We start from the raw sequence: 13,749 nt of genomic DNA, 5'->3' as shown, positions 1-13,749 counted from the left end.
CATAGACTTAATTGAATTAAAACAATCCTTGCTAGGGCACGAAACATCAACAATTACAAACCATAAAAGCAAGCATAGACCATGCAATTTCAAATCATGCTTTCTCCAAGCATTTAACAAGTACAGGCCAGCTTGCATTTCAGCACTTAGTCTAGTAGTGACAGGAGTTTGTCTCCTTTCACTGTCATGGGTTCGAGTCGTATACGCCTGTTATCCTCGCGGTGCCTTACATGCCTACTGGGTTTGTAGGGTATTCAGTGGGCTGTGGGGATTAGTCGTAGTGCATGCAAACTGACCCGAACACCCTATATAAATAAAATAAAAAATAAAAAATGAGAGGAACGATCAAATATATCTAACAAAATGCCTCTTGAAGCAACTCTTGTTCTCTTCTTGTTGATGATGCAATGTATTTTAATAGTGGTTGAGTGATTTGTTACTAGTGAGATTTATTTATTTAAAATTATAGTTTTTTTTTTATTATTGGTATTTTAACTTTATAACTTATTCTTTTGATTTTTAATTTTTGTTCTTAATTACTTTTTTAAAATTATTTATCTTTGATTTAATCATTTAATCCTATTTTTTTTTCAATTTAATTCTTATTCTTTTAATTTTTTTATTCTTTTGTTAAAGTTTTCTTATTTTCAATTCCATTGTTCAATTTAAAATTTATAGTTGTCATCTAATTTATTTTTTATTTTTATTTTTATTCTCATTCTTTTAAAAGTGATTTTTTTTAGTTTAGATCCTTTCATGTAATTGCTTTTTTTTTTATTTTATCTTTTAATATTTGATTTGTTAAGGATTTTGTTTTGTAATTTTTTCATGTATAGTACTTGTGATGTAATGGTTTGGGCCAAGAGTTTGAAAAGTTAACAAGAATTGTCATCCTTTATTTTTATTTTTTCAAATTCATTATTAGAAATTAGGTTTTTTAATAAGTTGGTTTTGTATTTTTTTTGTTGGATTATTCTAACCTTATAACTTGGGATGCATATTTAACGGGTTAACCTAAATTTTTTATTATCTATGTTACATGTTTATCATGCTAATGCATGTTTTTAATCCTTTCATATTAATTGATTAAAAATCAAATGATTGTTTTTCAGCTTTAGAATTTTTTTTTCTAAATTAATATGATAGTGTTTTTTCATTTATTATTATTGTTTAGTTTTTTCATGTGATTAAAATAAAACTAGTTTATTTAACCAGTTTTCTGTAACACGAGTTATATAATTGTTTTATTTATTTTGGAATACACGAGTTATATAGTTTTTTATGCTATCCCCTACATCTTGTTTTCTATTAAGAAAATTAATATGGACCTGCAGTGTATTGCGAGCCCATGTCTACAACACGTGTATCATTTTATATCCTAGATTATTATATTGTTTAGTCTAGGATATAAATTGTAATTTAAAAAAAAAAAAGGTAAATACAAAAACAAAATATTACAGGATGTAATTTCTCCTCAATATCAATAATTAAGATGGCTGCGCGTGTAGGTTTGGATTGGACCCACACGATTACATAGACTAACATGGTTTGCTGCAAGTGGTCCCGAAGAATTAAGCACGAGTATTGATTGAAGATGTAAAATCGTCAGTGCACGAAACCTTGTATCTGACGTTAAATTACACCCCCCTCTGGACATTAGAGACAGCTGGCAACAATACAAATCCATAAAATTCTCGTTTCCAAGTTGACCACTCTTCCCGTGGCTAGTAATATTGATGGAGTCTTGGGTTAACTTACACGCAACAATACAAATCCATAAAATTCTCATTTCAGTCTCATGTTTTTTTTTTTAAAAAATAAAGTTGAAATTAGTTGAGAAATAATATTTGGATTTATATACAAATTCATATATATATATATATATATATATTAGATTTGTTATGGACGTACTTATTATTTTTTTTATTGTTTGATGTTGATATCAAAAATAAAATTTTACAAATAATAATAAAAATATATAAACTCATGTTTTTTTTTATATTTTCATGTTTGATCAGCGAAGTACATATGTTTCAAAAATATTTTTTTTTTTAAATTAACGTGGGTGTCCGGGTCAACTTTTGCGTACCACGACTAATCTCACGGGTTTTGAAATACATAAGTTTTTTTTTTTTTTGAAAAAATCATCTATGTGGTGATCAAGTGGTAAGAATCCGAGACCAAAAAGTTTACTCCCTCTGTGGTCTTAGATTCGAGTCCTTGATTACTCATATAATAACCATTGAAAACTTAGTTTTAAAAATATCTATAATGTTGGTCGTGGTGGTTGATATAATGTTCTTAAAAACACTCCTATTTTGAAAACATATATAATTAATCAATATATTTTTTAAATAAAGAAAATTAATCAAATAAGAAAGTCAAAGTATAGAAACTTAAATAACATTTTTAAAGAACTCGAACACCAAAATTAATATTATTAAGAAAATGAATATGTACAAAATGGCTGCACCACAAACTTAGGCAGAATAGATGAATGCATTGGAGAGAAAAGTTCCTTGGTCCATCCTCTTAGTTTTCAGTGCGATTTCTTCTGTTGTTTTTGGATTATAATTTATTTTTTAAATTGATTTTTATGTACTTCTAGATAATTGACTAAAAATTATGCTGAGAATGAATAATGTTTTTTTTTTAAATACACTGCATATATATATATATGTTGCTGAAAAAGAATAATGTTAGAAAAGCAAGGGTTATCAGATTCATTCAGTAATAACATGAAACAAGAGAAGGAAATCACATGGCTTCACATGTATCACGTGGATGGCATCTCTCATGATGTCGTTTTCTATTACATACAGCCACCGTTTTATTGTCCTCTCTCTCTTTGATCTCCAACACGGCAACATGCAAACTGCGACGATTGGCCAAGCTTTTTCAGGCCTGACATGAAAATTTTGATATATTTTCCTCGCTGGTCAGCTTTGGCTGGATGCAATTATTGCCAGGTTGTACTGTAGCCACGTGCCTCTATCTTCACCTCCTCATGTCGTCTTTAATTATTATATTATATTAAGCATAGACTCAACTAATTCCGGTCTACCTTTTACTTTCCACAACCTCATGCAAGAATATTTATTTTAATTTTATTTTTAATATTTAATTTATTTAAACTTTATAATTTATTATAATTTATTTTATACATTATTCTGGTATCATAAATTTAATAGATAAAGTTAATTAACTTTATTTTTTTAATTTCTTTATTTAATAGTGGATTGATTCAGAATTAAACTTCATAATTTATTTTGGATCATTTTTTATAAAGTTATCTCGTTTTATTAAAGGTCACGGATTTGACGATTAACCCAATTGAATCGAGTTTTTTTAAATTTTTTTAGTTAATATTTTTTTAATTTTATCATTTAGCAAGGAGTTGATTATGATTTAGAATTCATGATTTATTTAGGTTTGTTTTCTATGAGATTATTTCGATTTTATGACTCAAGTCACGTGTTTTGCGGGTTAAACTAAATATACTTTGATCATTTTATTGTGTCCTATTTACATATATTTTTTTTTAATTTTAACCTTCAATAATGAAATTATTGAAAATTAAGCTTTATAATTTATTTTCAATAGCGTTATCACAGTATCCGAGTCATGAATTTGACAAGTTGAATCAATTTAATATATTATCATTGTAATATTTTTTTTGAAGATGTTATCTTAATTTTTTATAAATCAAATTATATTTTTATTAATTATTCAATTTATCTTTAAACATATCAAGTCATTCATTAAAAAAAAAAAATCTTACCTCTAATATATAATATCTCCAATTCATTAAAAATTGTTGAAAAGAGCCCCTTCGTGCACCATTTTTAATCTATGAAGATCATGGAAACAAGAGTATAAGCTAGCTTAACTTTACCAATACTGCATTCCTGTCTAGGAATTGAACCCAATGTATCAATTAATCCGTCTCTATAATAGAGTTAAAAAGGAATAAACCCCCATTTGTTAAATCCCGACAAGTTGAAAGGAAATGACAAATAAATAAAATAAATAAAGGACTTTAATTGTAACAATACAATGGCATTGACAATTACTGAAAGCATGAGTTAGCCCTAGCTAACCCTGAAAAAACACATGATTGGACACCAGCAATGGGATATGGTGGTGTTAGCCAGTAGCTAACACTCAAATCCCAGCTAGAAGTCAACAAATTTAAGGACACTTTTATTTCTCAAATGGACCGATCGATCGGTCAACTAGGTGTTGACCGACAATCCCCCACGTTTTATTTTCCCGACCAATATTCTAAATGCATTTCTAGCACTCAATGCATGCTAGCATTGCCAACGATCATTGACTGCTGCAATACTCCAAGAATCCCATAAACTCATGATTGCGAATCATTGTTATGCTCTTGTCAATACCAACACCTCCTGCGAAAGATTTCATCAAGTTAATTGCAATGTTGCTGATGAATTATTAGCCTTGTAGTCAAGGCGACTCGTAAAAACGATGGTATAGAAACAGGAGTTCATTGTGGTTCTTACCCATTGTGAGAGCACTAGCGAAGATGACACCAGAGAGGATGAATACAATGAGCGAAGCTCTTCCTAGAATTTTAACGAGTTTTCTTACAAAAAACTGTCCCCAGAAGCCAGCCAAAACAGACACTCCCATGAGATACAATGCTGCAACAACAAATCATACATAGATATGAAATAATAAATCAGTAGATGGAGCACAGAACAGAGTCTGCGCACTAAATTGATATCTGATAAAGTTGGAGGAGGAGAGATTAAGAATGATGGCTGCGTACCGAAAGGTATTGGGAACCTCTTAAGGAGATAAAACTCCACCACAGACATGGATGACGAGAACATCATAACGAATGTACTTGTTGCACTGGCAACCTGTTAAATGCAACAACGGGATTATTCCTTCAGTGCTCAAATTTCTTAACAAAGAAGCATGGTCATTTGCAGAAAGCAACTTGAAAGAGAGTATGAAGAGCATATGAAGCTCAAGAATTCTTGTTTGCGTGGGCAACTTGAAAGAGAGATCATGCATGGCTGCTTGTTAAAACTAACAAGTAATAGATATTAAAAAAAGAGAAGAAAAAATCATCATACATGGGGGTTGACACCGATCTCGAGGAGCAGAGGTCCCAGAACGAATCCACCGCCTGATCCAAGAAGACCCCCAACGGTGCCTCCTATGATGCCACAGAGTGCGCAGAATAAAATGTGCATGGGAGTCCATTCAATAGAAGCATCACAAATTGTTTCTGTGTTTCCTGAGCTAATCCTCTTCTTGTTTTCTCTGTATAATTTGATTGCTTCATATACGAATACCACCAATGCTACAGGAAACTACAGGAGAACAGAACGCACCCATTAGGACCATCACGAGTAAAAGCTACCAATGATCGATGAGAGAAAAGGAGCGACAAGAATACATGTAAAGAGCAATATTGTTGCTTGTTATGAATACCTGTAGGCAGAAGAGGACCCAGTACCATGTACTGCAAACAGCTACATCATTCTGCAAAGTCAATGACAATATAAGAACATGAAAATATATGAAAATATTCGGGACAGAGAGAGGGGGAGAGTAGGCTTGCCTTGATAACTTGAAGGAGGAGGAAAGAAGTCCAAACAAGGAACAGAATCAAAAGCCTTTTCCATTTCAGGTTGAAGCACAATATTTGCTACAAGATTAAGACAGTGGATTCAGAGACTGTTAAGTTAGAGGGTGGTCATTGCACAAGATTATATGAAGGTGGAATTTGTTTACCATTTTTGATTTCTCTTCTCTAGGGATCAGTGGCTCATACTCTGTATCAATCAGAACTGCATGACAAATAAATCACAAGAAATCAATGTTCAAAACTCAACAGGCAGCAGAATGTAATGATTTGCAAAATTTCTGGGCAGATAAAAAAGTGAATCTGTGTTAGTCTTACGTTCACCGCGGGAGTTAACTATAGTTTCTTGTCGCTTGGCCATTTCTTTCTGCAAAAATTCTGAACATCACTTGATAACAATAAAGGAAATGCCTCGAACTACACATCTTGATAAAAGAAACTCTGTAAATTGTACCTTCAAAATTGTCTCTTCCTTCCACATTTCAATTCCCTTGAAGAAAGACCTAGAAGAGGTCCCTGGCCATAAAAAGAAATGAATCAAAACAATGAAAGAAAAAATCAGTATCAACATGCATAGAAACAATGAGATTGTGAGAAAAAGGTCACAAGAGTATACCTATGAAGAGTATGATAATGAGGACAGTAATTAACCAGTAAGGAAAAACAACACTCAAGGAAACACCAAGGGTGATGCCAAGCAAAAGCATGGGCTGGAAGAGGAGAGCCAAGTCATAGTCTATGATGGGCACTTCTCTTGTTGGGTGGGGCAGTCTTAGATTGTACCAAACAGATGATGCTGATGCCCCCATGATCATACCTGCACCAATTCCACAAACCATTTTTTTTTTTTAACATAAGATTAAAGACAAAAAGGAACTCAAAAGCTACTTCATCTTTTCCCACATAGAGCGACACTTTCTATGTCAATTCATTTCTCATAGAGCATTAGCTCACTTTGATATTGCGTCGTGGCCGTATTTTTTAAAAAGTATGATTTTTATTTTTTATTTTTTATTTTTTTATGCTTTTAAGAAAATAAATAAAAATTATTTTAATATATTTACAAATTAAAAAAAAAAGCTTTTAAAGTAGCCGCAACTAATACTACCATAGTGATAGAGGGTCGACGTCAAATTTTATACTACAAGAAAAAAAAAAAAATCACTCTTAAACTTTAGAGATCTCCTTTTCACCTGTCAAATTAAAGGCGAATTTCTTAATTTAATACTGTTAACACACATTACTCTATCATAAATTAGAGAAAGCCATTCATATAGATGCTATTGCCATACACACACATAAACAACACAAAAGAAGAATGAAAATCAATTTTTTTATTATAAAATAAAATAAAATTGAAGATGTAAGAAGAAGAAGAAGAAGAAGTATACATATATATGAAGCATGTGAATTGAGGAAGTATGTACATACATTTAGAAAGAGCAGCAGCAGACTTGGTATCAAATCCAACAATCAAAGTAAGCATGGGAACGAAAATGCCACCCCCTCCAACTCCACCAACCGTACCGCACGCCGATCCTAGAAGTCCTATCACTGTGGCCAGCACTGTTCTCCAACTGAACTCTAATTTCTGCACAAGAGAATATCAATTAAGAAAACAAAACCAAACACGCCTATGGCATCAAGATTCAATACAATTAACTCAGAGAGACTCACAGGCCAAACTTTGTCTGTGGTGGATAGGTAGGGGGAGGCGAAGATATCAGAATTAGGATTCGGTGAGGCTTTCTCATTTGGATGGGAGAGGAAGAACACAGAAAGGATGGCCACAGAGAAACCTGATAACAGATAAAGCACCAATCCTCTAGTGGCCATATATGTGGATATACAGGAGAGGAGAGGAGAAAGGAATGATTTATAGAACTTGGACACATAAACGTCAGAGAGAGAGAGAGAGAGAGAGATAGAGAGAGAGTGGAGAGAGAGAGAGAGAGAGAGAGTTAGAGATAGAGAGAGAGTAAGATAGAGAGAGAGTGTGGTCTGAACAATCATTAAGAGGAGATGACGAGAATCTCATCATTTAAGGAGATAAATCATACATTAGCTGCGCAAGTGGCGACCTCATTGGCACGACAGACGGACTCCTCCTAAATTACGTCTACACGTGTAACTATCCTAGTGGATCTATCAATATTAAATACTGAAAAAGGACATTATATTGCCCAAGCGACAACCTTGGTTTAGCGTTGAATGTTTATTTTAGCATTTTAAAAATATTTTAAAAAATATTTGATAATTTTTTATGTTTATTTTTTATTTTGATTTAAATTAATATTTTTTTACTTTTATTTTTATTTAAATTAATATTTTTTTTAAATATTTTCAGATTATTTTTATGTAAAAAATAATTTTTAAAAATAAAAAATATATTATTTTAATATAATTTCAAATTAAAAAACACTTTAAAAATAACCATAACTATATTTTCAAATATCCTTGCCCCTGTATGCATTGACGTCCATAAATACACTACTCTAACGTAAAATCATAATACAAATTAAAATATCGAAAAATAAAATATCGCTTCCGATGAGAGGGTCGTGGAGGATTGGTGCGGGCTAGAAGCTGTGGGGCAAGTGGAAGCCTGACAGGTGGAATGGAATGCGTCCTGCTTGGAGTTATAATGGTGGCCTTGGACCTGACCTGTATCTGTTCGCATTTCAAATTGGACACGTCTCTCCTGATGTGGTGGAAAACCGCGATAATCAATCTAACTAATTCCTACCATAAATTAAATATTATAAATATTAATTAATTTGTTTGTTGTGAGATTATATAATGTGAATAATTTTTCCCGAAAAATATTATTTTTTTGAAATAAAGGATATTATGAAGTAAGTCGTTGGATTGAGATTTTGTTTATCTTTTATTTTTCTTTATTCAAATATCAATATGTTTACTTTGCAACTTTATTTCTGAACCCTAATATTAAATTTAAAATGAATTTTAATTTATTTATATTTTTTAAATAGATAAAACAATTTATACTTGAAAGAGCTATGCATGCTGTAAATATTTTATAATAATAACAGATTATTCTCTTTATAGATACAGGGACATCATAATATTACTTATAAGAGATTGTAATCCTCAATTTTCCCCCCTAAACAAACAGCATTATCCTTTATATAAATAGCCCCTATTAGAAAGCAAAAGCAATAAAAAAGAATTTTCTTGAATAACTAGATATTAAGACGTACAAGCACTCATGGAAGGCATGAAACAACAACGTATGAAGGAGTGAAATGATAAGAATTGATAACTAGAAAGTCTCCATCCCAATCAGCCCTCATCTATTCAAAAAATCTCGATCTGTTTTTGTAATTTCTGCATTATTTCTGGCTTAAATGTTGCGGATAAATAATATCTTTTATTTAATTATTAAATCAGATTAAATTTTCATGAAAGTTTCTTGACATATTATTATAGCAATTAAAGTTTAAAAAGACCTGCATGATATTTTTATAATTTTGTTTTAAAATATTTTTTTTATATTTTTTTAAATTGATGTTTTAAATTTTATTAATCACCCAAATTATTTTGAAAATCATTGAAGTAGTGACGTCATATCAATTTACCTTCATTAATTTTGTCTTTATGTATATAAATAGACGTTACATGGTGTGCGATGTCTTTATCCACCAATGTCACGACAGATGGTCATTGATGCCACGAATTCATTTGTCGGACCCACCATGCTCACCGGATCTAAACAGTAGATCCTTAGTTGTGCCAGAGTTTAGAAGCGAAGCCAACAACAGCCACAAACGTGAACACCAATTCAATAAATTCTTACAAAAGCGAAAAAGACTACGGAATTAAGCTTGAATGATATCAGGTCCGTATATAGCTGTCGCTAATAAGTCCAAATCACAGCGGCCCCCATTTCTAAGACTCTTATTCAAATGGGAGAATACAAACATCTCTTTGCCTTCCATCTCCCTCACAAGGTGTCGACCAAAATTGTTATCTAATAAATTAAAACTGCTCAGTTTTTTATTGTAATAAGTATTTTTTTTGGCTGTTTAAAACTGCTCAGTTTTTTATTGTAATAATCTACAATGAAACGCTAAGTATTTTTTTTGGCTGTTTTTTTATTTTTTATACCTTTTATTTTTTTTCTTCTTTCTTTATTTTTTATCTTTTAATAATTTTTTTGTTTAATTTAACTTATTTTTTACCTTTTATTAAATTTTTTATTTAATTATTAGCTTTTCATGATACTGATAGCGGGTTTAACAGGTTAACTTGGTTTCTCAAGTTAGTCCAGATTTTTTTATTTTTAATTATTTTTTATTTTATTTTAATTTATTAATGTTAAATTTCTTTCTATTTAGTTATCAGATTTTCATGACACATATCTTAAGTTTTACAAGTTAACCCGTCAATTTTTTTTGTTTTTTTCTTTTGTTAATGTCAAATTTTTATTTATTTAGTTATCAAACTTTCATGACACGGATCTTATGTTTGACGGGTTAACCTGATTTGACAAGTTAACTCAGAGTTTTTTTTTGCTTTTTTTTTTCTTTTTAATTACTTTTTTCATTTACTTTAGTTTGTTAATGTTAAATTTCTTTCTATTTAGTTATCAAACTTTCATGACACATATCTCAGGTTTGACGGGTTAACCCAGTTAATTTTAGATTAACCCGTCTATTTTTTTCTTTTGTTAATGCTAATTTTTTTTATTTAGCTATCAGACTTTCATGATATGGATCCTAAATTTAACAAGGTAACCTGAAGTTTTTTTTTTGTTTTTTTCTCTTTTTAATTAATCTTTTTTATTTAGTTTAGTTTGTTAATGTTAAATTTTTTTTATTTAGTTATCAGACTTTCATGACACATATCCTGAGTTTGACGGGTTAATCTGGTTTCACGGGTTAACCGAGTTAATTCTAATTTAACTTGTTAATTTTTTTTTTCTATTTAGTTATTAAACTTTCATGAAATGAATCACATGTTTGTTGGGTTAACCTGGTTTGAAAGGTTAACCCAGTTTATTCAGATTTTTTTTCTTTTTCTTCATTAGTTTTTTTCTTCATGTTGGTTTTTTTTCTTTTTAATTAATCTATTTAATTATCATACTTTTATGATAGGACCTTACAGCCAGACCCACATCTAAGACTCTAGGGTCTGGTGTTGCAACCAGACTCACTTAAACTTGAGTCATGTAAGTTTAATATTATTATTAATATTATAAATATTACTCTTGGGTCAAGTGTTGCAGTTAGACCCAAAAATTTTGGGTATATCTTTATAGAAAGACCTATCATTATTAGATTTTAGCCTTTTTTATATTTTTTATGCAAAAAAAAAGATTAACCCGTGAGTATGTCTTTGTTTTTTTTCCTTTTTAAGCCTTTTCTGTGGACTGCACAATATAGTTCATAGTGAAAAAACTTATGCCTTCAGTTTTTTTTTTTTATTATTTTTTTTTTTCCTTTCTTAATATTAAATTTTTTTCTATTTAATTATCAAACTTTTATAACACGGATCTTAGATTTAACAGGTTAACCAAATTGATTCAGATATTTTTCTTTTTCTTCATTAATTTTTTTCTTCCCATGGGTTTTTTTTCTTTTTTCTTTTTCCTTTTTAATTATTATTTTTAATTTAGTTCATTAATATTATTATTTTTTATATTTAGTTATCACACTTTTGTAGCAAAAATCTCAGGTTTAATAAGTTAACCTGTTTTGACAGGTTAACCCAATTGATTCAGATTTTTTTTAATTAGTTTTTTTCTTTTAATTTTTTCTTTTAATATTATATGCGGTCCACAGTAAAAAGGTTGGTGCGTTTATTTTTTTTTATGCCTTTCATTGTGGACAACACAGTGTAGTCCACTATGAAAAGTCGAATGCCTTTTATTTTTTTTTATGCCTTTCATTGTGGACAGCACAGTGTAGTCCACGATGAAAAGGCGAATGCCTTTTTTTTTCTTTTCAATTAATTTTTTAATTTATTTTTTTATATTAAATTTTTTCTATTTAGTTATCAGACTTTCATAACACGAATCTCAGGTTCGACAGGTTTTTGTTGATATTAAATTTTTTTCTATTTAGTTATCAAACTTTCATGACACGGATCGCAGGTTTGACAGATTAACCGAGTTAATTTAGATTTTTTTCCTTTTTGTTCATTAGTTTTTTTCTTCTTATATGTTTTTTTTAATTAATATTTTTTTGTTTAATTTAGTTCATTAATATTAAATTTGTTTCTATTTAGTTATCGACTGATACCTTTAATTTTTTTTTTAATATTAAATTTGTTTCTATTTAGTTATCGGCTGATACCTTTAATTTTTTTTTAATTGTTTTTATGCCTTTGACTCTATACTGCATAGTACAATCCACAATGAAAAATCTGATGTTTTTTGTTTGTTTTATTTTTTATTTTTTAATTAATTTTTTAATTTTAATTTGGCTTTTTTATTTTAAAAAAATTTTATTTAGTTATAAGACTTTCATGGCACGGATCTCATGTTTGACGGGTTAGCTTAGTTAATTTAGATTTTTTTTTTGTTTATTTTAGTTATTAAACTTTCATTAGCTGATGTCATTAGTTTTTTTTGTTTATTTTAGTTTGTTAATATTAATTTTTTTTTCTATTTAGTTATTAAACTTTCATGACACGAATCTCGGGTTTGACGGGTTAACTTAGTTAATTCGGGGTTAAACCGTCAATTTTTTTCCATTTAGTTATCAAACTTTCATGACACAAATCCAATGTTTAATGGGTTGACCTGGTTTGAAGGGTTAACCCAGTTAATTTAGATTTTTTTCTTTTTTTTAATTAGTTATTTTCTTCATGTTGGTTTTCTTCCTATGTTTTTTTAATCTATTTAATTATCACACTTTTATGATACGATCTTGTAAGTAGACCCACATCCAAGGCTATTAGATCTTGTATTGCAGCCAAACTCACTTAAATTTAGATTATGCAAGTTTAATGTTATTATTAATATTATCAATATTACTTTTGGGTCAGACGTTGCAGCCAAACTCAAGATTTTTAGATATAGTTTGCAGAAAGACTTAACACTTTTAAATCTTAGCTTTTTTTAATATTTTTTATGTAAAAAAATATTGACCCATGGTATCGCGCAGGTCATCTAACTAGTTAGGTGATATATCCTCCGAGTTTCTGATCAATTTATTTGAACACCCATAAAATCAAAAAAACAATTAATTAATCTTAATGGTGTTCTATAATTGAAACTACCTTCTACATATGAGCATTTTAGTAAAATCCCACCCCCCAGAAAACGCCTTACTGAATTTACCTGCACTATAGATATTCAAGGGTTCTATTGTCGAAACTCTAATGAGTCTCTAAGGGACGTGGTGTGATGGCAAAAAGCTTGAGATTTGCACACCAGGTCTTGAGTTCGAGTTAGGACGTGCATCTCTTGTAAGAGCCTGAGACAGCTAAGATTTTACTCGCTCACCTGAACCTATAAAATGCGCTTTTTAGAAGATGGGGTTTTCTCGAATCCAATTCTTTTTTTTTTTGTAAAATGACAAGGGTACTATAGTATTTTCTGCTGAAGAAGTATGATATAATTCATCTACCTTTTCATTTTCTTATGAGATCTATTTTTATTAGATGTTGTTAAAGAAAAAAGTGAATGTTTTATTAGACATTTGATTGCAGTTGAACTGAAGAAAGATTATAGGAATTATTGTCGACATTGCATCCCAAATACTTTTTTTTTAAAAAAAGAATAAGATGTTTTTAAACTAGTTTATAAATTAATCAAGATTAATATAAATATGATTGCGTTAGTCACATAGATGTGACTTTGTGAGTGATATTTTTCTGCATAATAATTAATTAATCAGCAAAAAACTAATTTATTATTAGTAAATTTAAAAGGTGTGGCCTTTTTATTGTAGGAAAAACATTGTTCACATACTTTAGATTATTGTGGACTTACTATTCATTTTTATTTTTGTGGACTTACTATTTATTTTTATTTTTGTCTCTAAACTTTTATTTTGGGTGACTTAATTCTAATGGAAGATCATTTACTTTTGATTTCTAAAATAAGATGAAATCAGAAGAAGAAAAACAAAAATGAAAAGGACATAAAAAATAAATGG

The 13,749-nt window shown here is 29.8% G+C and overlaps 1 protein-coding gene across 1 annotated transcript; it reads right to left on the bottom strand.

Annotated features, from left to right (window-relative positions):
- Positions 1-4,010: 4,010 nt before the first annotated feature.
- Positions 4,011-7,552, bottom strand: LOC105121770 (uncharacterized). The gene is made up of 12 exons (XM_011020557.1): positions 7,301-7,552; positions 7,055-7,214; positions 6,240-6,440; positions 6,078-6,139; positions 5,942-5,990; positions 5,773-5,828; positions 5,600-5,686; positions 5,470-5,520; positions 5,109-5,348; positions 4,796-4,889; positions 4,527-4,667; positions 4,011-4,412 (listed from the first exon to the last, which is right to left on the bottom strand). The coding sequence occupies exons 1-12, from the start codon at positions 7,457-7,459 to the stop codon at positions 4,330-4,332; spliced, it is 1,383 nt and encodes a 460-aa protein (XP_011018859.1). The 5' UTR covers positions 7,460-7,552; the 3' UTR covers positions 4,011-4,329.
- Between the last annotated feature and the right edge of the window lie 6,197 nt (positions 7,553-13,749).

This window comes from Populus euphratica, unplaced genomic scaffold, assembly GCF_000495115.2.
Source record: "Populus euphratica unplaced genomic scaffold, PopEup_1.0 scaffold46.1, whole genome shotgun sequence".
NCBI lineage: Eukaryota > Viridiplantae > Streptophyta > Magnoliopsida > Malpighiales > Salicaceae > Populus > Populus euphratica.
The sequence above is the reverse complement of the archived record's forward strand: the minus strand, read 5'-3'. Positions and strand labels throughout refer to the sequence as shown.